General features: G+C 40.1%; 2 protein-coding genes across 2 annotated transcripts; both read right to left on the bottom strand.

The window, feature by feature from the left end:
• Positions 1 to 2,769: 2,769 nt before the first annotated feature.
• On the bottom strand, positions 2,770 to 9,000 carry odad3 (outer dynein arm docking complex subunit 3; the record flags this gene model as incomplete). The annotated part of the gene is made up of 13 exons (XM_079219280.1): positions 2,770 to 2,920; positions 2,996 to 3,083; positions 5,160 to 5,309; positions 5,492 to 5,648; positions 5,751 to 5,911; positions 6,066 to 6,215; positions 6,435 to 6,557; positions 6,826 to 6,951; positions 7,665 to 7,766; positions 7,908 to 8,099; positions 8,405 to 8,482; positions 8,624 to 8,745; positions 8,922 to 9,000. 13 exons carry the CDS (start codon positions 8,998 to 9,000, stop codon positions 2,796 to 2,798), a joined length of 1,653 nt encoding a protein of 550 aa, XP_079075406.1. The 3' UTR covers positions 2,770 to 2,795.
• A 3,791-nt stretch (positions 9,001 to 12,791) lies between these two features.
• On the bottom strand, positions 12,792 to 25,844 carry LOC306737964 (choline transporter-like protein 2; the record flags this gene model as incomplete). Its single annotated transcript, XM_079219783.1, has 22 exons — positions 12,792 to 14,165; positions 14,405 to 14,489; positions 14,581 to 14,669; positions 14,780 to 14,850; positions 14,967 to 15,040; positions 15,111 to 15,214; positions 15,696 to 15,790; positions 15,959 to 16,221; positions 16,414 to 16,498; positions 16,898 to 16,990; positions 17,384 to 17,483; positions 17,578 to 17,709; positions 17,806 to 17,918; positions 18,230 to 18,313; positions 19,186 to 19,312; positions 19,432 to 19,492; positions 19,605 to 19,724; positions 19,810 to 19,894; positions 20,021 to 20,105; positions 20,498 to 20,571; positions 20,659 to 20,707; positions 25,808 to 25,844. The coding sequence occupies 22 exons, from the start codon at positions 25,842 to 25,844 to the stop codon at positions 13,660 to 13,662; spliced, it is 2,532 nt and encodes an 843-aa protein (XP_079075909.1). The 3' UTR covers positions 12,792 to 13,659.

Below are 25,844 nucleotides of genomic sequence, written 5' to 3'. Positions count from 1 at the left end.
AAAATGTATGATTTCCCAATCTGAAATAGGGTTTAGTTTAACTCAATTCATTAAGAGTACAGAACACTTAATAGGCTTGAATCAGTGAATCCTTTCATAACAAAAAGGGCACATAAAACCTCTAAACTGTTATATAAAAAGTATTTTTTTGTCTAAATTGAGGAACCCTCGATACAACTTTAGAGCTGGAAACAGCCTGTGTTTCTAAAATAAAGCACATACTTTTAGAACATAATTTTGTACTAAGATGACATTGAACAGGATCTACATGGTGTACATTATATTTACTGTATTTGCATGATTATTAATACAGTCTCATTTTACTTCAAAATTACCACATTATGAGAAAAATCAATGAAAATAAGAATGTCAATGCTCAATACGACCATACCATCTCTATATATTTAAAAATATATATAACATCCACATTCAGTTACGTATACAGTTCACAAACAACCGTAGCTATTGAGAAGTGTTTCTTCTACAGCATCCTGAATACAAATCTGGATATCATTCAAAAGACACATTGAATACAATAAAACCCTCATTATCTTACAAAACAAACAGCTACTTCACCAAAAGTTTGAGTCTCCTTAATCCTGATGAAGACCATGTCCAGATCTGTGATATCCAGTAACAATATCCATGCAGAGACAGTGTGAAACTAAGATAGAGCAGACTCTGTTGTGCACTGAGGACTGATTGTTCCTTTTATTTGTGGGCGGAGGAGGATGGTGCGAGTGTTGGATTGGCCTCTTTCCCAGTTGGCTGTACCAGTGTGAAGTATAATTATGTCCCATATTTTTAAAATTTCCCCTTCATCATTCCAGTTCACTCGACTCCTCATTAGAATAAACCTTCACCTCAAAGTACACAAGGTCTGCAATTACGTTTTTTACTGACACACTTAAAGAGGTTACTGGACATTTCAATACGACTGAGTTTTAGAAAATACTTAGTCATACATAATCAGACAATTTAAATATTAAATATATAATGTAACCGTAATTCCTAAATATTTTGAATTGATAGAATTATTGAATAACTTTATAAAAATAATATTTGTTAATATGAGGAAAAACTAAACCTGCCATCGCCAATATGTACCCTCTCTTTGGCAGGTTCTAATTTAATTCCCTGTCAATATAAACCCGGAAGCACACATATGGATGTGTTGTGTACAGAAATGCAGAATCGTCCACATATCTTTTTCCAGCGTCTATAATTAGACGAATATGCTAATATGAACTCGACTTGGTGGTGACATCAAAGAGTTTGCTGATAAACTTTCTTGGGCTTAAATGTCTCTTACCTGATGTTGGGTTGCAGTACACTGTTCTGACAGTGTGCACATACAAAAGCGTGACAGTTAAAAAGGCCATGAGCCTCTGAAACGCGTTGATTTGGAGGCCTGGTGGCGCTCGCTCACGCCGCTGGCAGCCATTCACACTCTGCAGCCGTCTGACGCGCAGCCCCGCCCCCTCTCACAGATTGGTCTTTAACTAAAAAGACAAAAACGTACGAATATAATCACTTTCTATAAAAAAAACAAAATATGTAATACATGGCGCTGTGCCATCAGTGTCTGATTTAATATAGAATATATACAATTCAGTTTAAGAATTTACACTTATATTATTTATTAAATAACTATTTTTAAAGGATTTTTGGATTAATGCTAAGTTTAAATATATATTTTTTAAATCTCAATTACCCCCAGGGGTACTAGTACCCCCATTTGAGAACCACTGCTATAGATAAATACGGACATATTTCGTTATTTTTGTCCAACATGAAGGATGTTCATTTCTGTCTGTGGAACCAAACCGAATTTAAATTTGAACTATGTTTGTATGAATGCATTTAACATTTTAGTGTATTATTCGTGTGATGAGTAACAACTACAAAGAACCCAAAAAAACCTTCAATTGAAACAATATGATAAGGAAAAAATACTCCACACTAAGGAAATGACATGTGTAATGCAATTCCCTTTAGTTCAAAAGCACTAGAAGCAAACACAAATAAAAGCACAGACATGGATGGATTTGAAGATTATTGATATTACTAAACGGTTGGGATCTAAATACTAACTCATTATATTTGGTTACAGCTGCAATATCCACAATGTCAGCAAGACAATTAAAGACTAATTTAGGTTACACTGTGACATCTTGTTCTGCCAATAACTCACAGAACATGAAAATCCACTGCCCTTCCAAGAACTGGCTCCATCGACCTCAGAGCATTTGAGTTAAGTGGAGCAACCATTTCTGAGATGCTGAACATAGCAGAGCTGGTTCAGGTGTTCAGGGAGGGTTTCATGAACAGCTTACATGTTATACTGGGACAAAGCATCCTCGTCTCTATTGTCAATGTGATTTAGCCATAAAATAAAAGGCTGGATTTGTCACAGGTGTTGGCTTTCACTGAACTGTGTCTGTTGGATAAAACCTGTTACATTCACAATGCTTCAATAGGTGGATAAACCCTTTGGGCAAAAGTGGTAAATGGTAAAAAATAAATAATAATAATTAAACACATGAAGTCAAAGTAGTGTTTTTATTGGCTTCGCATGAAGCAGAGGGTGAAATTGCGATCTGTGAAAATGAGGTGGAGAAACTAGTGCATCATTGACACCAAAACATTTATACAACAAATATCACAAACATATCTATTGATAAAAAAATAATCTAAGAGCTGTTAAACTGTGGTCATCTTTCTAGTCTTAAAAAGCAATAGAAATCTGGGATGGTCCTTTATTTTGATTTGAGTCTTGAGGCTATGCTGTCGGCTCAGAACTTGCCCTTCTTCTTCTTCCAGGGTCTCTTCTTGAACTTTGAGTCGATGATCAGCTGAGACTGACGCTTCAGTGCGTCACGCGTTATGATGTCAGCTTCGTCCTCTTCACTGTCGTCCTCTGAGGCACAAAACAGTGACAGTTTAGACCGTGTGCTTGTAGTGTGTGTGTGTGTGTGTGTGTGTGTATCCCAACCGTCATTGAAGAGGTCCAGTCTTTGATCCTCAGATAGCTTGACACGAGTGTTGTAAGCTGGCAGTTTCCCTTCAATCCTCACATAGAACTGCTCAGAGGAACAAACAGAAAACAGTCAATAACTTCCACCATATTTTTGCATATTAGATTTTCTATATTTAATATGGATTCTCAAAATCTGGGATTTTCATGGAATCTGGCGTTATGTAGGTCTTTTCGTGCACACGTAAGAACGAAATGTGACATCTTAAAAAACAGATAACATATTTTGGTCAATGTCAAGTTTTTTTTTCTTACATAGGATATTGGTTTTAAGTCTTATAATACAAATATTATTTCACCTCAAATGTTCTATTCACAATGCAATTAAATTAGTGTCAGGGCACTTTAACAACAACACCTTTAAAAGACCCAGTTTCAAGTTGTGGGAGAGATTTATAATACAACCACTAACCGATGTTATATCATGTCTACACTATCATACAAGGTCAGTTACATAGGCCTAGTGGTGTTCACTTATTATGGTGTATGATAAATGTTAACACTGAGGACTTTTGGTGATGGTTGTGTCTATGTTCTTATCATGTAACTGGTATAAGAGGCAGAAGGTCAATCTTTCCCAGAATGGATGTACTTCTTTATGGTAGAAGTGCGAGTGGTTTGACCATGACAGCCACGCTGTTCCTTGCACTAGCAGCCAGGCAAACAAGGCTGCACTGATTTTGAAATTATCAGCTCAGAGTTATGTCAATTACAAAGATTATGCTTTCTAAAAAGGGATCTTAGAGTAAAATGGTCAATGTCATTAGCAATGTCCAACAGTCTGTTACGTGTTTCCTATAGTACCATCTGATATCCTGCAGTGTGTTCTCAAACAGAGAAGGTGCTGCCAAGCGTTAGTAATCAAGAATAAACACTTCAGGTGGCTAATGGCGGCCTTTCCATTCAGATAAGCTATGCACGCACACACATGCACACATGCCCAACCTGCCATGCCGTGTTCCTTTGTCACACCATGTATGTTGGCCTTTTTCCAAAACTGCATTCATCATTGAAAGTTCAAGCTAATGTCAAAACAGGAGTTCTGATCAATAATTCACTTTACACAAACTTATACTAATAGAGGAAAAAGTTTAGGAAACTCATGTTCCCAAACTCTTTCCTGTCATCCGCCCGAGAGATATAATGTTGGCCACATGACCTTCATGAGGCATCTTGAGCGGGGAGATCCTTTTTTGAGTACAGTATGTACTTTGTGGTTGATCTAATTATGTTGTGCCTTTCCACACACCTATCATTACCTGTCCTGTTTTCACCATGTGAGTCTGTGTGTGTGTGTCATCTTGGCAAGATGTGGTTTTGGAGACACCTACAGCGACGGGAATCACCACATAGACAGTTCTTTGGCAGGTGATAATGTCTTAATGGAGTAGGAGTGTCAGTCTGGGTTAGTTTGTTCTTGATCTTAATGAGTGGCACCCAATGACCTCAGCGGTTATTTCACTTTCCTTTTATTCCAGTGCTCCCACTGAAGGAATGGGCTTTGGCGCTGCATTTTTAAGCAATATCCGTTTCGAGTTACTGAAATCGTATCGTTCCGTGTAGTAAATATCTTGCCTTTGCTTTTCTGTTGACTATGCTGGAGTTCAATGCTGCATTTTGATCAGGTCATTTAATTCTACTCATATGGAGCAGCCACCAATGAGTTTAGGATGATATTCGTTCTAAATAGCTTGATTGGTGGTCCGCATATTGTGCGTTGATTCTCAATTAAACGGTTTTCTAAAACTCATTCGTCTGCTTTGTCGCCTGCTCTTTAATGAGCGACTTGGCTGAACACACAGATACACACACGCTCCACCCAGCGCTAAAGACTGACATGAGTAACCCATCAAAACTATTCTAAAATTGTAATCGGTTGTTGTGTTTGGTGAATATCCAATCCAGAAATGTAAAATCTATTTTAAGCCACTGTGAGTACAAAATGTACTCTGTGATTGATCTAATTATCTTGTTCCTCACACACCCATCATTAAAACGGTGTACGCATAACTTCTGTGTACGTTTACAAAACTATCTCTGCCCATGCAAAAACAATTTTCATTATCCCATCAAGAAACAGAGCCTTTATTTCAAACCACTGTGAAGCAGAGTGTCGACTCACCTCCTCTTCCTCCATCTCCTTCAGAACAGCAGCCAAATCCTTTCCCTTAAGCTCCCCGTGCAGTAACAGCAACCTTCGCTCACACTGGGTCATCAGCTCCAACACAAACTCATCTGTGTCTGGGGACACTTCAGCCACTGTGTCCTCACTCTGGAAAGAAATTGATTGATAGTGAACACACATACACGTGATTGTCAACCAAAATTCTGAGAGGAAAGGAATTCAAACCAGAGATGTATGTGTTTTAAGGGGAAAAATGAAATCGACCCATGTTAGGAATAAGTCAGACCATAAGTTTAAACTAGAGTCATGATGGTTGAAGCCATATTTACCAGTGTGATGTGTTGAAGCTTATCTGCGAGGTGCTCCACTCCGGCTCGGACGGTACCGAGGGCTTTAACAAGCCACTCCAGGCGCTCCTTGCCTGCATCACACCTCTGCTGTTGAGCCTGCAGTAGCATCTCACACTCTTCCAGCATCTGTTGGTCACTGATAAAACCACAGAGCAAGTGTTGAGGCTTGAGACTAAACATTACACAGCTGCATCCACAATTACTTTGTTCCACTCCAGTGCTACTGTGAGTGTCTCACCTGGAGAGTTTAGCCTCTCCAGAATATTTAATATGCTGGAACTCTTGGTTCAGGAGCTCGTTCTGCTCTTTCAGTTGCTGCAGCGTCTTCTCATTCTCTCCTTTCAGCTTCTCCAGATGTTGGCGTGTCTCCTTCTGTGAGATAAAGCGCTCCACTATCTCCTACACACACGTCCAAAAAGAAGAACCACATATGTAAATACTAACCACATAAAATACATCCATGTTTGGATGTACAGTGTGTGTATGTGTGTGTGTGTCTCTCTGCATGAATACACAGCTGGCGTAGCCAATCCTTCTCTTTCCACATCTGTACCTGTATATCTGTGACCCCGGTGGCCTCCTTGATTTGTTGGAAGGCCTCCTCAAAAGTGGAGATGGCCTTTTCCTCTTCACCCCCCATCCTGGGGGTGCTGCGCTGGGCTTCACTGCTCAGCTCATCTGGCTGAATAGTTGTTCTCTGAGCCTTAAGGTGACAAAAGTTAAAAGAACTCAAAACATAATAATTCATTATTATTATTTTTTACTAAACATTAGATAGTAATGAGGGTGACTGAGTATTGTGGTCATGTTTCCTGTGCACGTGGCCAGTGAAAAAGTAGGTGATCAAAAGAGGGAACATCTAAATAAACACAACAATATTGTTGTTGAAATGTACATATACATGCCACCATGTGTATCTCACCCTTCTATCAATTTTTTCAACCTGGGCCTTGCGCTCCTCGACCTTTTTCCTGTAGCTTGCTATAATGCGCTCTCTCTCTTTGCGCTCCTTGTAGAGCAATTCTTCCTGCTGCTGTAGGTCAACCTGGCGGGAGAGGAAATAATAAGAAGAAAGAGTAATATTGTTTGGTTGAAAATAGCTGTTTGTACAATGTATAGTGATGAGGTAGGTTCATGTATCTGTTTTTCTAAGTCGTATACATGCATCAACATGAAAAGGACACTGGGGAACAAACACTGAAAAGTCTGCTGTGACTCGTTTAACTTCTATTATAATTAGTGAATTATCTTTGTGATGCCTTTACTAGAAACATGCATGTTGAAAATTCATAGCAGAGGAGGGTTGCAATCACCTTAGCAACTTCTTTAGAGAGTTGTGCATTGCTGTTCATAACCTGCATGTCGTGAAGATCCTCTCTGTGCTTCAGGATTTCTGCCTCCAGACTGTCCAACTGGCTCTGGAAAGTCAGACTCTCCTCCTGAAGTAGTGACAGTGAAAAAAGAGATAATAGAAAGGACAGGAAATATAGATGTAGAAAGTGAGAGTGGCACTCAGTGTTTCTAGAATAAAGAAAAGGATCATAAGAGGACTGCTGCAATACTGCAACCTAAACCAGTGTATGATTTATTACTTGCTAAAAATTAGGTTGCAATCTAGAAATGAAAGCCTGGAAAGTTGGATCTATTAGTGTGCTTTAGCTGCACTGGATAACTGTAAATAGATGTAAGTGCATTGTTTAGCTCCGGTTATATCTGTAAAGTAAAGTAACTGACTTAAAACATGTCTTTAGTACAAAAAAGAGAGGTTAGGTTTAGTGCAAACAAAGGTAAAGTGAGCCTGGGACAGGAAGTGCTGTAAGACTGTGGAAGACTTACTCAAAGTTTACATATCACAAACACAAGGGCACAACAAAGTGTCATACAGGCCATTACCCTGCAGAAATACAGCAGACGTCCATTTTTTCTGTTCATGAGACCTATACTATTTACAGGCTGTGTACAAAACACAAAGGTGTCTGCTTATGGAGAATACACAGCTAAAGTGGCAAAATAATGTCTACAATGAGCAGCTCAGCACAACGACACGCAAATCATTACGAGGCGGTTACAACCATACCTCCGCATTATGTCCAGCAGGTGAAGATTTGTACAAAATCCTTATTTTGATGCGAACAGTATATGTTGGACTGACCTGCAGGTGACTTTTGAGTTTCTGATAGTTAATCATGATGTTCTCGGCCTCCATGCATTTAAACTGGGTCTTCTCCAGACTGTTCTCCAGCGCTCGGAGGTTCTGAAAACACACATGCACATTGTTTACAGACTGTGTGCTATTCTGTCATGTATTTCATGAAAAGTGAACATAAAGAAAAAAAGGAAAATATAATTAGTTTTATGTTGTGCGTATTTCTTCATGAGCTGGAGGGGTAACCACCATGGCATCTTCCTCCTTTCTACGAGTGCGAGCATCGGCAGATGACGCTCCACTGCTGCCCTCTGGTTTAATTCTCTGGTATTCCGTCTTCAGCGCTTCAAGGCGACGCTGGTAGGTCTGGGTGGTGTGTTTTATGGCATTGAGACGCTTGATCTTGGACAGCACCCTCTGGTCGAGTGTTGTCAGAGCAGCCTGAGAAACGACATGTCAAGTGTGTGAGGGCAAACGACAGATGAAGACAGTGAACGGGAAACGGAGAGAGTTGCAGTCAGTGTCAAACTGTTATTTATGTCACTTCAATTAGACACAAAATTGAACCGTGAGAAAACATGTGGTAAAAATAGTCCAACAATATCAGTTTGCAGTACACTAGATACATTGTTTTATAAATGATACATTAATAATAACAATAATAATAATAATAATAATAATAAGAGTGAACAACATCGCCGCTATGAAACATAATATTGAAACGTATTGCTGCTCCTTCCTCTCACCTTCCCTGACATGTTGCGGTAGGCATCCTTCTCAAACCCTCTGTTATGAAAGGCCACTTTGATGATATTTTCATCCCCCTAAGAGACACCAAAGGGAAAAAGATTGTATTTGGGAAGAAAGTCAGTTATGATGTAGATAACTGTTTATTTGACTAAGATAAGCGAGGACAGAAAACAAAAACAGATATGGGAACATGTTCTCTGTATTAGGGGACTTACAGCATTAGCTTCTGCCATTTTCCTGCAGAGCCCCTTGTTCTCCTGCCTCAGCTGGCGGATGGACTCTCTGTTCTTCTTGATGGTGGACTGAGAGCTCTCATAGGATGCAGTTCTGTCGCCCTCTGGTGAACACATGTATTCATTATTCCATTAACACACATACATGTATGTTTCATTATGTACTAATAACACAGCTAGCTGCTGTTTCTGATTTAGCTACGGGTGTACAGGGGCTAGTCACGTGGTAGCTGGCTATTTGAGCATGAAAGGACATCAACGCTCAGATGGACAAACTTACCCAGGAGTTGGATTTTTCGCTGCATCTCCGTTATTTGGTCATGCAGCGGAGGTTTCATCGCGTCGGCACTGAATGGCATTTTCGCTCAGTGTTGTCGTTATAGTTAATGTTATTGTTATAAAACGCGCCCACCGACCATTGGCGTCGGCTTCACCCCGACGAGGACTTCTGGCGTCGCCTAGCAACCTGTACACTTCCGCCGAAGTGGAGCTCACCCTCTCGAGCGGAAGAAAAGGTGTCACAATCAGGTTATATTTTAGAAATACCACACATGTTGGGACATACCGTGGAAGCCCATTTTCGCCAGTAAAAGAAAGAAAATTATGAGATTAAAAAGGTCGAAATTATGAGATAGAAAGTAATAATTATGAGATAGAAAGTCGAAATTAATAGGCTTGTTCGTTAGAGCTGCGCCTCGCCTGGAATCCAGACGAGAGCAGGCGGCCGCAGCAGGCGGCGTTGACAAAAAACTGCAATCAAGTCGGACAGTTTTCAGCTGCCTTCAAAGTAGACACAGGAAGTCACAGAAAAAATGACTTCCTGTTAGTTCCGAACTTTTGTCTACTTGTAGTTTACAGATCACGTTTGGATTTATTCATATGTGTTTGTAAATATATATTAATGTAGAAATGTATGTGTAGCTGCATCCTTTGGTCTTTTTATGTCTGCCTGTGAAATACATTACTAGTAGTTTTGATGTGTGTTGTATAAATACGATTTTGTATTAACAACCACACAAGAAATGTGTTAAGATCAAACATGAGACTAATAGTCAATAATCCAGTGTTAAATATTCCAACTACACATAAAACAAGGACTTTCTACAACACTTGGTGTTTGCTGTCAGATCTAAGAGCCAATCAGCTCTCTGATGTGGCGACAGCCAGGCGTTTCCCATCATGCACTGTGCCACGCAGTCGTTGGAAAGCAACTGCGGCGGCTGACTCTGAAATCGACGGCGACTTGATCTCGTGAGAGTATCGTTGATCACGTGTGCATGACGTCAGAGCAAGTCGGGAGCAAGTCGGACACAAATCTAACCGGCCGCCGATCGATTCTGCGCAGAACTCGCTCATCTCGAACGAGCCTATTAGTATTATGCACGTGAGTATGGAAGCCCGTTTCGCCCACTAAAAAGAAAATACAAAAATGTAAAAAGGTCGAATTTATGAGATAAAAAGTCATAATTATGAGATAATAAAGTCGAAAGTAGGAGATGTGATCTGGTGAAAAAAATAAAAATAATTAGGAGATGTTATCTGGTGAAAAAAAAAGACAGCGCCATCTCATAATTATGACTTTCTATCTCATAATTTCGATTGTTTTTATCTTATAATGTTTTTCTTTTACTCTCATGAATGGGCTTCCTTACGTGTATGCTGTGCCTGTAAAATAAATAAATAAAGGCTTCCATACATAAGCATGCGGTCAGAAATAATGAGTGGACTTTGTCCTCGGCCTGTATTGTTAGATTATGAGCAATGATGTCATACCTGAAACTATATGTGACTTTACAGAATAGATATTTATGTTCGTCAGTGTGTACGTTGTAGATACATGATGTATTTTTAACGAGTAGATCAAATATTTGTCGGCTTATGCTCGTATATTTCAAATAGACTTTTCTTCAAATAATGATTTACTTTTATAATCAAACTGTTATTTGTAATTTGTCAGCATTATCAAAATAAGATGGACAATACTGATAAAAACAATAATCCACGTTACCGTATCCATATAAACCTAAGAAGCAGTAGCATTTTATGTGTTGTGGTCCTGGTATGGCAACACAAACTTTTATTAGTTCAAAACAAATTGAAAGGTAATGTAAAACCTCCGTACATTTCAACATCTGTACATTTATCATGGATATGTTTTATATTCAGAGTATGAACAAAAAAAGTTATTAAAAATGAAGACTGCTGCTAGACCAAGTGAAATCACTTGGGTCATTTGTAATCTCATAAGGCTTTGAGTATTATACTAAGCTTTTAATTGGGTGCAGTTTAGCAACTTTGGTTTCGTGAGCAAATATCAAACAGTGCAATATACTTAGTTTAACTGATAAAGCACAGCTTTAGTCTTGTATTAACAGGCTACATTCAACTATTAATGGAAAGCCCATTGAAAAATAATCGACTCCTTAAAGCTTCCATGTAAACTGCATGACAGAATACACACAATGTTACAAAAATACCTAAATGTACAAAGCAAAACACTAGTTTTAAAGCAAGCTGTTGCTTAAATTAACTACAATTATCACCTGTAAATCAAGCTCCCATATTCCTTCAGATACAAAATAATCCTTGTTGGGCAAATACAGGAACCAATGGGCTTAAGGCTTTGGGCAAAAATACTAAAGGATCAATATGATACAAACAACAATATTAATCTCATTTGACAGCTGCACAAGACACACATTTACTGTTGTTCATACACAGGAAATGGCACTGTAATTCCTTTTTATGTTCTGATATCCTCTTAAACACACACACGCACACACGCACGCACACACGCACACACGCACACACGCACACACACACACACACACACACACACACACACACACACTTAATCCACAGATTTGACTTCTTCATTGGACTTCTTTAGGAGGCTGAGCAGGTTCTGCGACATGAAATACGGCCTCTCTGCTGACCCATCGTTGCGCTCCAGATCCTCCACTGTGACATGGACAGAAGCAGTTGAGGACATTTTCCCAACAGCGTGATCACAATAAAGAGTAGTTTAACTGTTCTCGTATTCATGCATTGTCTATCTATAACCTGTTTTGCCTTTCAGCTAAAGAAGAATTAAAGGAGTACTCCAACAATTTAATATTGCACTTCAATAAAGTATAGGGACACCTGCTAGAGTCAGTTAAAGAGTAATTTAAAGGAACACTTCACCTCCAAAATAACTATTTGTATAACATTTACTCACCCTGCGAATTTGTGAATTCTCCCAGACCTCATGAGACGTTGAACGAAGAATTTAAAAAAAAGCGGAGCGGAGTCTTGATGAATTTAAGTAAATGGAGGGAACCATTTCAGATTATATGTTTGCAGTGGTGGCATGTGACAAAAAGAGTTTTCTTCCAAATTCAAGGTAAAATGGGGTGAGTAATTGGTATAAAAATAGTCATTTTGGGGGTGAAATATTCCTTTAACATTAGTTCGCAGTGTTTTGCTGCCCTCTTTAGTTGAAAGTGTCACTTCCCTAAGGTGTGGTCAGAAGTGTGCTCCATTGCCCCTGTAACCACACCAAACACTGACGCTATGGGATCCTGGAGTACACCTCTACATTCAAGTGTTCCAGTGGTGCTAAGACTAATTTGAGTGGTCAGGAGATGATTACATGAATAATAAAGGATAAAATGCATATTCTGTGACAAATAATTGTAATTTATTTTCTGACTTTTTTCTGATTTTTTTCTTTGTCTAAATGTTCTGTATTGTATATTAATATGATGTAATAATCTGGATATTACCTTTTAAGGTATCTGTTGTTTTAAAATATATGTTCTAAATCACAGTACCAGATGGTATCTCTGTACCAGAGACAGAGATACCATGATTTTAAATTTTCAATTAATTAATTAATTAATTAATTGTTCTCCATGTCAAGTCAAGTGACTTTTAACATGTATACTATTGGTTGTAGTGCCAAAGTCAAAGTCCTGTCTCATTTTGTTGGACATGAAAACTCACCTGCTTCCAAACATCAAACCAACTTCAAACTCACATGTTTAGCCATAACAGCACTACTATGATTAAATACAATCACCTTTAATAAAGATTTACATCCAATAAATATGGAATGTCATCAGTAAATTCATTGGGACAATCAACTTACATCTTTCACAAGGTGACGAACAAGAAAAACGGTACAAAAGCATCCAGAGAATTAAGATGTTAGTTGAGAGCATTCAGAAGGCCATGTCAAAACCATGCAGCACTTAGACAGAGAGAGACAGAGAGAAGATAGGGCCACAGCAAGGCAGGTGGGACCAGTTAACGACTGGGACGGGGAGGAGGGGATCCGCAGAGAGGTCACGATGGCTGTGTCATGGCGACACAATCACAGCACTTACGCCAGTCCGAAATACCAAGGCAAGTAGGTGGCAATACAATACATGGGATCCCATCTTGGATCTCTACAAGACTGAAGCCAAAAAATACATAACAGACGTTCAATGCTGTATATATTATGCACATTCCATAGGAAAAAAAAAGATCCAATATTCATACAGTATATCAAATATGTGTAACATTTTGGCGTCAGCTGGTATTATTGTAAACAGTGAAAAGAGATTCACCATTGATTGAGATGTGTGTGTTTTGACTGTAAACACGGTACTTAGTGGTTCTGTAGTGCATTCTTCCACAGGATTAAGACAACAAATATTAGTGACAGTAATCAGGCACAGGTTCAGCACTCACAATGTTCTACAGATCTTCACAATATAAAAACCAACACTGTTCTAAAACCAACACAAGAGAGCTTTTTTTTTTTTTTTTCAAGCTACAGAGATGCACTGGGCTTTTGACCTGCTTTGACCTTCACACGTGGACCACAACCCTGTCCAGCTGGACGTGGCACCTCTCACACAGCAGGGCCTTCTGATATTTTAGCTTGTTGTATGTCGCACAGGCCCAGACCACAAAGTCGTAGATACTGTTCTTTCCTTCTTGTGAGGTTTACCAAGCCTCATTTCTCACCCTTGCATTGCTGTTAACTTCTACTCTTGTGATGCTGTGGGAGGATTTTCTTCCAAAGATTCCTCTTTTTCCTCTTTCTTTTCGCCAGTCTCTTCTTTCTCCGCCTCCGCAGCAGCAGGCACCGCCTCCTCGTTCTTTTCCTCCCGTTTCAACTCCAGCTTTTCCGCCTCTTCTTTCACCTCAGCTTCTTCTTTCTGCTCAGCCTCCTCATCCTGACAACTTTTTTGTTCTTCTTTTTTCTCCTCTTTCGGCTCTTCAGCAGTCGTCTCGGCCTGCAGGGGCTGCTCTTCCTCGTTATCCTGCTTGAGCACCGTCTGCTGTTTCATTTGGATCTCTCCATCTTGTTGCTGCTGAAGAGGGGTCTCCTCTTCCAGCTTCACCTCGTCCGCTTGCTTTGCAGAATCCCCCTGCTCAACACCATCGTGGTCTTCCTCCAGCTTCTCTGTTTTGGAGAGGATCTCGTGCAGCTCGGGGGACATGAAGTAAGGCCTCTCAGATGAGCCGTCATTTCTCTCCAAGTCCTCGCCTTTTATGTGTGTGGGGATGCGTATTTTGTGTTTTGGATTGGGTTAATGGAAAAATTAAGGGGAAAATTGAAACGTAAAAATAAAGAGAATGTGTGAAAAGTAAGAAAAATAAGACAAAGAGAAGAGAAGTCAGAAACATTGCAGTGAGAAGAAACCAGCATTTCAGCTTGAGACAGTTGTATAAGTGCTTTAAAGCAGAAAGATAAGAGGAGATCGGGCTGAATGCAAAGTTACTCACAGAAGCAGAGGAACAGTGTGTCCACACACATGGCGTACACGCTGAAGAAGCCATGGGCGATGAGGTAGGATCCCACTACCAACGTCTAGGTGAAAACAAAATCACATACATGAAATACTCTGCTATGGCATCAAAGCCCACAGGCGAGCTAAAAGGATCAATATTACTGCTCTCACCATTATTGGCACCCAGTAGTAGTTCAAAGATGGCGCAGCCTCCTCTATCGCTTTGATTCTTCCAGAGAAGAAGAAGAAAGAGAAGATCCCTGTACAGAACAAAAATGTGTGTTAGTAGAGTTCAACTAGAAATCCGGACAGATATTTCTCCAGAGTAAAAGAACAGACATGTTTGGTCTAAAAATAAAAGCTCTCCTACCAACGATTCCAACAATGAGGAGCTTCCCAAGAAACAGCAGGAAGTCGGTCACTTTATCTAATACGGCCACCCTGTGTTGAAATGGGCACAGCAGCGAATATGAGGGTATCACATTAAACAATGATTAAATGTTGAGCCTAATGCTTATAGAATTAAAATTGTGGATAATAATGTCATGAAAGCCCACCTGACAATGTTCCTCATCAGAAGGAAAAAGGCATCTCGAGCTGAGGGACAGAAACTTTTTCCATAGATGGCAATCTAGAGGAAAAACACAACCCTTTAAAACCCGACATCTCTCACGCAGCTGTATCCTGTGACAAGGACTCACCATGATGTAGGCATTTCTGTTCAGAAACTTGATGCATTTCTCCAGACACCAGAAGCAGCACTTCATGCAGCTCAGCATGAACTTAGCAAACTTGTTCTGAGCACCTGAAGGGTGAGAGCAAGAAGACACACACGCTTAACAACAATATCCTAAATGCATATTAAAAAGAGATAGTTCACCCCAAAATCAAAAATACAGATTTTTCTATTACGTATGTAGAGATAATTATCTCGATGATAATCTAGATTATTTTGGTGTCAGATATAGTTTTTCTTTCAACCATTATTCCTACATGAAACCAAGAGAGAAACCTTTTTCAAACATATTTTTGGCTTTTTGAGTACCACCTGCAGAAAGTCATATAGTCCAAGTATATTGGAGAGAGGGCAGACATCTCTACAACCAATATCTTCTACACTAGGCAACTCACATCAAAACAATCAGATTAATAAATAGCATGACAGGTAATGCTTTGATTATGGGGTGAACTGTCCTCTAACACAGTCGCTGATAAATATATGACAATGATGACCAAACAGAGTTAAGTGATTTAGTAATTTGTCTTCAGAAGTTAAATCTTCTGACCTTTCAACTTGTGATCCAGATACTCCAGAAGGACCCTAATGACCTGGACCATGGACAGGATCAGAGAGCCAAAAGCCAGGGAGCCGGTGTGGTATCTGGACACGAGGCGAGAACATAAGCCAGCCGTGAGCATAAAAAAAACTATGTTATTATATATATATATATATATATATATATATATATATATATATATATATATATATATATATAAAAAATGTAGGTCACAAATACACAAATACAATAATAGAAATGCAGCCTCTAACCGAAGGGCCCGGCCGAGTGAGGAGAAGATGGGGTAGGCAGGAATATCATCAGGCTTCTTGAAGGCCCAGTAATACGAGGCGAAGGCCCCCGACAGAGTGACCTGGCCCAGGGCCGTCACAAAGTTGGCGCACCAGAAGAAGAGAAAGACGTTGTAGAACTGGAACAGGATGAGGTATTTGTGATAGAGGGTCTCCCCACCATAGAAGGCAAACAGGCACTCGGCATCAGGACACTGAGATGAAACGTTGGAAATGTTGAATGTCTGGAGAAAGAGAGAGAGGCAGACCACAGGATTACTGGAGATTCTTCATATATAGTAAACTATGATACAAATGTGTGATGTTTCATCCTTAAAAGGTGCCAAATATAAGCAGCATATTTTGTTTGGCATTATGGTTAACCCCACACACCTCTTCAGTCAATTAATTTCACGTGGCAGTGACATAAATCGTACCTTGGGGTCGCAGGTTTCTCTCGAGTACTCGCAATCAGAGTTGTTGAACACTTTGTACACCTGCTCGTTAGAGGTGGACAAGAAACTGGTCAGAGCGGTCAAGGAGGTTTAGTCAACATAGGGAGGAAAAGGTCCCAATCAAGAGACATCTGCATCTATTTACGGAAACATGTCTCAAAAAAGTAATAAAGTTGAAACAATATTTATAATAGCCTAGAAGGGTTTATCATTACAACTGAGGAAATGTAATTATTAATCTTATCTTTGTTTTCTCTTCTTTTATTAATGTTTTGGTATTTTTAAAGTAATTTGATGAAATATATATTTCTAAAGGTTTCTTCTTTCTTTTCGTTTAATGCAAAATATAAGAAATATAAATAAATAAAACCGACACTGTGTAGAGTTGAAAATCTAACTTGTGCAATAAAAAGTGAGAATGATTGTGACACATTCATGTTTCGTCCATCTTTGGTTAGAAGGATACACAGCAGTGATGGCCCAGTAAGCGATCACCAGGGCCAGGAGGGTAAAGGTCAGCAGTGGGTAGAACAGTGATGACATCACATAACCAACAGCTCTGAAACAAGACGAGAAAAGAAAGCAACAATCGGAATGCTGTTTGAACAAATACAGTTTTGAGGGTGAACCATGACGGTAACACTGAGCTGTAAGAAGAAGTTAAAGGTGCTGAAAGGAGGAGTTGGGAGATAATTCTCGTCATTAAGAGCGCCCCCTTTCAAATTATACTACGGGTTCCATTAAAAACCCTTTTCGTCCAATGAATTCTTTTTGGAAGGACTTGAAGGATTGTTGATTTACGTTTATTTCTAAGAGTGATTGACTTTCTAGAAATATTGATATTGATAGTGCAGCTTTAAAACATGTGAGTAGCACTTATCACTCTGACCTCTCTGAGAAAGCAGAGTGAAAAGACGCTGTACAAAGCCAGACGCGACCAGCTCAGACTAACCTGCTGGCCTCTTTGATGAGGGCGATGGCAATCATGATTCTCTTCCTGAGGAAGATGAGCAGGAAGATGATGACGACCTCCACAATAGCCAGGATGATCACTGCAGAACAGTGAAGGCATTAGATCATTATCCTTAGAGCAGGATTCATAAACACTTCATACAGAGATGTATTAAAGATGGAACATGTGCATACTGAAGGCCAGCCAGGTCTGTCTGATCTGCAGGTAGATAGAGAAGTCCGTCTGGATGCCCAGGTCTCGGATGGTCACGTCGGAGCCCGGCTCTCCCTTCAGACTCGCAAACTCCATGTAACAGTGGAAGATCCCTAATAGTAAATATAGTAGTAAATATAATAGTAAAACAAAATATTTAGTTTTTCATTTGAATAAAAGGGCACACTTTCTAGAAGATTAGGATTTACCATATCCGATGACGATAATGACCAAAACGATCATGACCCAGACCATGATGCCAGCCAAGAATCGCAGCAGGACGATGAAAATCAAGCTCACGACCATGGCGATCACCAGACCACTGGAGGAGGTGACACATCAAGCTTTGTAACATATTGAGAGGCAACAACAGAGTCTCTCAGCAGCTTTGCCTGTTTTCTGGTTTAAAACTGATCAATTAGCTAAAGTCAGTCTTGAACGAGTAAAAACTTTAAGAGCCATGATAACTGTGTGTGTTTCCACAGCTGCAGTAGATCAGCCGACTGAATCTTTTTAGTGGCTATAAAAAAAAACTGTTAATGAGTAAACAAGGAAAGATATGTGTTTTCCTCACATCATTAACAAACTCCTGATGTTCTGTTATTGTTACCACTACAAAGTGGACAGACTTACAGTAAAATCCAATGCCAGGACTGAGTGTAGTCCTCAAAGATTCTCATAGCCACCTGGCGAGCTTCAACAACCACATTTGATTTTCTGTAAAAATGCAAATGAATTAAAACAAACACCATTGCCCAAATTCATCTGCCAAATATAGAGCCCCGGACCAGAATACATTGAGTAAAAGCCTATAACAGCACACATCAATAAATACATAACACTGTTGTAAAAATAATTACTTCCAATCAGTTTGCAAAAGAGCAAAACGTTTTTTTAAAGCAATTTAACCAGCGAGGTAACGCTAACAACGTTACCTCTTTGTCCGACACATTTTACTAACTTTTTTCAGTTTTGGTGGCATCATAGCCTTAAATAATAAATGTTACATACATTTGTAACTCTAGAATGTAATTAATTCTCAAGTGTTATTTATTCATCAGACTTGTCATGTCACATTGCAAATTAAGATGACAATTGAATTCATAATTTGACTTGATAAATAATATCCAGGGAGCATTGCAACCTCGCCCAGTGGGAATAACGTTGATAGAAAACTCCATAAAGACCCTACAGGGAGCATAAAAATAGAACAGAACCAAAGCAGGTGTACAATGTGTACCAGATACACATGAGCGTAAGGAGTAAATAAGAGCACCAGGAGCTATAAGTAGCCCATCAAATCACTGCAGTGAGATGTGAAATGCTCGCTGTCAGCTGACATGGCAACATGTGTCGAGAATGTCGAAACTGAACGGGTTCACGTAACAGTCTTTTCTCTCGGGCTTCAAAGTAAGGATTATCTTAATTTTAAAGATCATCAAAACAAATATTTATAGATTCATATTTGTTTAGATTATTTAATGGATCTAGTTGCTTAAGGTGATTTCTTTAACCCCCCATTCATGTTTTTATAATACAAATATATTTTCTGTGTACATGTAGGTTGCCATCCAGTGAAAAGGACTCACTTGGATGCCTCCAGCACATCTGTGGCATTGATATTGTAGCCCTCTCCCGCATCGAAGGTGGTCTCGTTGCCCACCACCACCACCCCACCTTTCATGGTTCCCAAGGCAGGAAGGCAGCGACGGGTGACTGTGGAGGGAGGAGATTATCTGTTTATATATGTGTAAATATTGTTCTATTTGTTACAGCGGATGCTGTGGGCGAGAGTGAAGTATGTTTAGGAGGTGAAGAGCAAGCGTCTCACTTACAGGCTTTACTGGGCATCAGCATGGCAGGACACAAGCCCTCCTTCAGGATCTCAGGAGGACTCTGAATCAGATGAAACACCCTTCAATATACTACAGTTTTTGTTATACTATAATGCACATTCATCAATTCAAGCATGTATAAAATGGGAATAATCAATTTTTTCAATCCTTACCAGTTTGGCGAAGTTCACTCCATCCTTACAGAATTGTTGGAAGTATTCACGGTCTTCCTTGCTGCCTAACTTGGCTTTCACCAGCGTCAGATGCCTGTCAGGACAGCTTTCCACGCATAACTGGACACACATAATAACATACAATCATGACACTTGGCGTGGATGTGGCAATGAACATAAATTATAAGTAGATATCGTTTCTGACCTGTGTGGTGGGACACTGGAACTCCAGCAGCACCAGAGGGCTGGCACATTTCAGGATGTTGAAGTAAAACAGAAAAGGCTTCTTCCTGTTGCAGGAGAAGAGTAAAACAAAACAATTATTTGGCATGAACCACAAATTAACATCTCAAATGGCGGGTATCAGATTACAGTAATACAAATACAGTGGCACAGCATTTTGGCCGGTGACTCACTCCAGAGGTGTTCCAGCTTGTCCGCAGAACTGCCCCCTGCTGTCCGTGGGATAGATCACTTTCCTGGGGTCACCCTGAGACCAGGCTGCACGCAGAACAATTACAAAAATTCAGAACAAAAGCAGACTTTAGATCAAATGATAATAAACATTAAAAGTGGAACAGTTGCACATATTGCTCTTGCGTATCCTCAGATCTTCCAAATTATACTAAATCAAATTAATTGAAGGTTTTTGGGCAGATTTTCAGTTTCAGATGTATGAATTATGTCTTTGCACATGACATTTAAATAAAACTCCAGATGCTAAAGACATGGAAAATGGTTGCATTCTGGGAACGCAGATGGAAAACGCAATACCTCTTAAATATGTGCTTGAAGGAGAGTTGTGCGACATGTTTTAATTTTGAGGGTCTGAAACAATAATTTACACAGTGTCCAAGCAATTAAATGTTTTAGTAATGTAGGATCAATCTTACCGACGATGCCGACAGCAAAGTACCCGAACAAGGCCAAGATGAAGAGAATACAGCAGAGGATATCTGTGCAGCCCCTGAGGAGAGGAGAGGAGAGTATGCATCTTGTTCTGCAGAAAGAAAATTTAACATAATGATGATCGTGATTGAAAAAGACTTCTTACCTGTTGTGAAGCGGCCCTTTGAAGTTTGGGTCAAATTTCCTGGACTCCCCTGTTGATAGAAACAGACAACGGGCTTGTTAATGTCTCCGACTATAAATTGAATTTGAAACGTTAACTTCAGTCTGATGAGACTAAAACACAGGTGTTACGGATAATTAACCAAAATATAACAGTTTCACTCGAGGGACCACAAAACCTTTCGATTGTAAGCTCTCAATGAAGACCTGAATGAAAACTCCTCAGCCACAAACTGCTGGTAAAAATATGTTTTTGGCAATTAAATGAATGTAGACCCCATCACACTAGTCGGTTGAATCCCTTGGTTGTCAATACTGACATTGAAATGAATATCACAATATAAATGGTGTCTGCTGTCCCTTGGTCAGTTTATTCTCTCTTTGAGCAAGAAACTAATATAAATAAAAATAAAAACGTTGTCCAATTGTTTTTCTATTCGTGCTTATTGTGTCGTGGTGGCTATGCCAATATGTGTATGTTTGTTAATAGTTTCTAAATGGAGCTATAAATCGGTGTCAACACAAGTGTCACAAATTACACGCTTTAACAAACAGCATATTGTCCAATAATGTACACTACATTTTGAATGATTAATACACACAATCAGTATCTACGAAAATAATACATTTTATTTGTATAGCGCTTTTCAAGGTACTCAAGGCACTTTATATGGTAAAAAAACAACAAGAGACGCAACAATAATATAAACAAGATAGATGACAATAGAAAGAAACATAATAAAAGCATAGTTAACTAGCATCACAGGTAGATAGCAGATTTAAATGAGTTTTAAGTGCTGTCTGAGGTGCGGGAGGATCGGATTCAGGCTCTATGTGTGTGTGCTCACGACAGCTCTCGGTACGGGAAACACACACAAGGACAATATGTAAGTGTACGTATAGACAATGACGGAACATTCTCCAGAACAAAAGGATTCTTCTGCCTGACTGCCGTGCTTAGCAACCCATAAAATGGCTCCCCGGCGATGGTGAGCTCCCCGTGGACATCACCAGCCTCCATGGAAACGCCTCAGACCCGGCAGAGGAGAAGCATCAACCAAGCCCACTCTGCCCACAGTGAGCTCATCCTTACATTGTGTGTTTAGCCTTGAAACATGCTTTACACAGAAAATCAGCGCTGCAAAGTATTCAGGAAACAATCTCATGGACACACACACACACTCACACATACACATACACACACACACACACACACACACACACACACACACACACACACACACACACACACACACACACACACCCCACGCAGAGACGCAACTGGTACAACCACATTGGCATCGCTGTACTTTGTATTTTAAGTCATATGTGACTTAAAGCAGCCCATTAACCATCACAATTAAAGCATTAGTCAAAGCAGCAGCAGTCTGTCTAACAAGCTTGAGTAACATCAATAACACGATCAAATGAACCTTCAGTTCCTTATAAATATGGCCGAGGCAAACTGTTACAGTACCTTGTCTATCGTATTTTGTCATCCTGTCGTTAGTTCGGTCTCAGTGTCTGTCATAGACGGTTTTATAGATTTCTCTCAGAGGGCTGTGTATGGCAGTTGCTTCTTTCTGTCTCCTTCCTGTATGAGATCTTTGTCCTCCGACCTCTAACTCCCCACTTCCTTCTCTCAGTGTATTCAAAGCTCTGCCTTCACCTCCTATACCCTCAATCTCTCTGTGGTCGCTCTCTTGGCTCAGGACTCGTCAGGGAATTACAGAAAAAACAGCATTGATGGGGGAATTAGAGAGAGGAGCAGCAGAAGCAACAAAGACTTAGAGCGCCTGAGACCCAAAACTGACAAAAGATGAGGTATGTTTTACACGGACGTGGTCTGGAAATCAAAATAGTATTTCACTCCGGCATCATATCAGTTATTTTAGGCTTCAACTCAATCTGTTGAGTCAATGTGATGAACTGTGTTCACTATTTTTGGTACGTCTGTTTTCTCAGCTTCCTGTTTCTGCTTTAAGCTGTATTTTCCACTAGTGCGACCACATCCGCCCTCTTTCATATTCAAATGTTACATCACTAACTTCCTAAACAATGGGCATTGGGCAAACAAAGGAGATTTATTGAAATGGTTACTTGTATTGTGAAGACAATGATTTGGTTATGATGCCATGTGTGTGTGTCTGACACATGCTGGTGGGCTGAACGGTTCATCAGAGATAAGAGCGTCCTACGTGTTCTGGCACATGGTCTGGTCTGCCCACATCCGCTGCCATGTGACAGACTGACAGCGTGCGATAGCATGAAATACAATACTAGCTACTGGCCTCACACCCATGCCTGGTACACAGTGCCAACTGTATGTTATGGCCTGTACAGTTACTTTTGAAGGAGAAAAGGCTTCACAGGAGTCCATATTTTGTTTTAAAATTGGATTCAGTTTTAGATTTCAATTGTTGAGATAACAGGGAGTGCAAAGGTTTTTAGTGTCCTGGCAGCAGATAGAAACTGGATAATAAGCAATTTCTTTACATAGTATTTATATAAAAAGTTTAAAGGGTTTGCTGATGCTGTTTGGCCGCCCTCTCTGCCATCACTTTGTGTGTGTATACACTTCCTCTTTCTCTTTCCTCAAGAGGATAAACATTGAAAGTTATGTTTCCATCAGCCTTTCATTTCTTGGACCATCTGCTAATGTGAGAGACTCCATTAGAGCTGGAGAAGCAGGCAGCTCTTTGACTGCTTTGTGCAATAAAACAAGCTCTGATTGTGCAGCAAAAGCATTCCAGCACAATTGCTTGTGTACAAATGCTGCCAAATGTCTCATAAATATTCTTGTATGTAATTGGGAAATTAATGGGATTGTGTGATTGTGTGATTGTGTGTGTGTGTGTGAGAGAGAGAGAGAGAGAGAGAGAGAGAGAGAGAGAGAGAGAGAGAGAGAGAGAGAGAGAGAGAGAGAGAGAGAGAGAGAGAGAGAGAGAGAGAGAGAGAAAGGAAGTGATGATGTCATGACTGATGTGATTCACTAATGGGCCCAGAGGGGTTATCGTATGAACCCTTCCCTGGCTACCTTAATGGGTGTGGTGGCTACTGTGGTTGCGTGTGTGTGTGTGTGTGTGTGTGTGTGTGTGTGTGTGTGTGTGTGTGTGTGTGTGTGTGTGTGTGTGTGTGCACGCATGTGTGTGCGTGTGTGTGTGTGTGCGCATGCTGACTGTACATGCAAGGAGACATTATGAGTACATATTCCTGACAATTTTATCTTCCTAGTTAGAATTCTCAAAAATGTACCATACCAAGACGACGCTGTGATGAGGTGCTGATCACTAGAGGCAGGAAGAAAACGTGTGGCACAATCTGGCTCCATATGCATCTCTTTACTGTGATGACGGTGCGGCCCTCAGGCCTTATTATATTATTGTTGATCTTGAAGGCCAGAGGGCCAGGGTGTGTAGTTAGAGCCTGTACATAGAACAGAAACTAATGTATGCACTACTGTTTTACTGATGTATCTAGCAGCTGTTACTGCTTTAAAAGACTAATATTTGTCAACTACTAATGATGTCTTTGGGCTACATACTCTTTCAATGAGGAAACACATTAAAGTCTCTTTTTGTGGAGATAAATACTTGACAACCACTGGCTTAGATCACGGTCTCGCTTTACTCCTCACAGAAACTGCTTGGATCAAATAGCAACAGTTTGTCAGATTTTCCCAAACCAACAGATGAGAAGCGATCATTGTCAAACATTTAGCAGTAGTGTCTCTGTGTCTCATGGGTGTGTGTACATGCAGTGCGTTTTGTAATGCCTCCGAGTGTGTGCCAGCTTAATATTGACTGGAAGCCTCTTGACTGTGCCTGCTGAGTAGAGCAGACAAGGCATTGCAGGCTGCAGCCTGCCTGCCTGCATGCACACCAGCCTAGACAGAGAGGAAATGTATTTGCAACTGTAGGCAACCAGGGACTGCTCACAGGTCCAACTGTGCTAATAAAAATGTCTGTTTAAGAATGCCGGCGAGCTGGAATGTGTATTGGATGTTTGCATCGAATAAACCTTTATCTCCACTTTAAAAGGGCTGTTGTTTTTGACCTTTCAGCCTTCATGGGGGGAGGAGTGCGGAGGAAAAAGAGTTGATTTGATAAAAAGGATATGCGCCACATGGGAGCTCCATGGATTGACTGGAGAGGATGGGCACCTACCATTTGGGTGTGGGCTGTTGGGAGCCTCTTACATTGTGAAAGAAGGAATCATTTAACAAACAGACAGCATTAGTGTTGTCTTCCAAATTAAATTCCAGGCTGCGGCTTGCTTTTGAGCTGTGGCCACCCTCTCCTGTAACAACACTGACGAGGGGTATTAAAGCAAGAATAACACTGGTTACTAAAACTTCATGACTCAACAGTCCATATGAACAACAACCCAGCCCAGACACAAGAAGACCACGCCAGGCTGCTAAGTTGAGAAAATGCATGTGACACATAATAAATCGGCAATGAGTCATGTCTTTGGCTGCTATAGAGAATGGATTTTCCATAATATGTACAAAAAAAAGGCAGGAAGCAATAGCAATTACCTTTTTGAGAAGTGCATACGTTTGTGACGGTATAAGTATGGAAATAGCCATATACATCTATATACAAAACAGCAAATTTAAGCCCAGGAGAAAACACAATAAACCTGGCCTACTTGAGGGTGTGTTCCTGCAGTGCAGAATAACCTAAATATAAAGCTAATTTAAATCAGAGCCCATGCAGACAAGCCTTGTTTGACTAGATAGCAACCTACTTTCCCTTATCAGCGCGTTTAATTCAGTAACGTTGAGTCATATCCCAACAATAAACAACTAGGTTGAGGTGTGTAGTTTAGTTTCATTGGAAGCTTTGCAGCACAGGCTGTTAAAATAGGGCAAACTAACCAAATACAACCACTTAATTAGCATCATGTTGCTTTCATTCAGTGTGTATTGTCGAATAAAACATTAAAGACGAATTTTCTGAGATGAAAGATGAGAACTCGTGTGAAAAATAACCCGGCTGTGGAGGATGACTCCAGATCTGCATGAGGTCCACACCCATCCATCCCTTGCAGTCATTGTTTCCATTTCTTCGCTCGTTAAGTGGAAATCAAAGATCGAGAAGGAAACTGCAAAATAAACCTGTGCTTACCGTATTTGGGGTCCGGGTTTTTTTCATCCTGCTCCAT

This window comes from Taurulus bubalis, assembly GCF_910589615.1.
Source record: "Taurulus bubalis genome assembly, chromosome: 6".
Lineage (NCBI taxonomy): Eukaryota > Metazoa > Chordata > Actinopteri > Perciformes > Cottidae > Taurulus > Taurulus bubalis.
The sequence above is the reverse complement of the archived record's forward strand: the minus strand, read 5'-3'. Positions and strand labels throughout refer to the sequence as shown.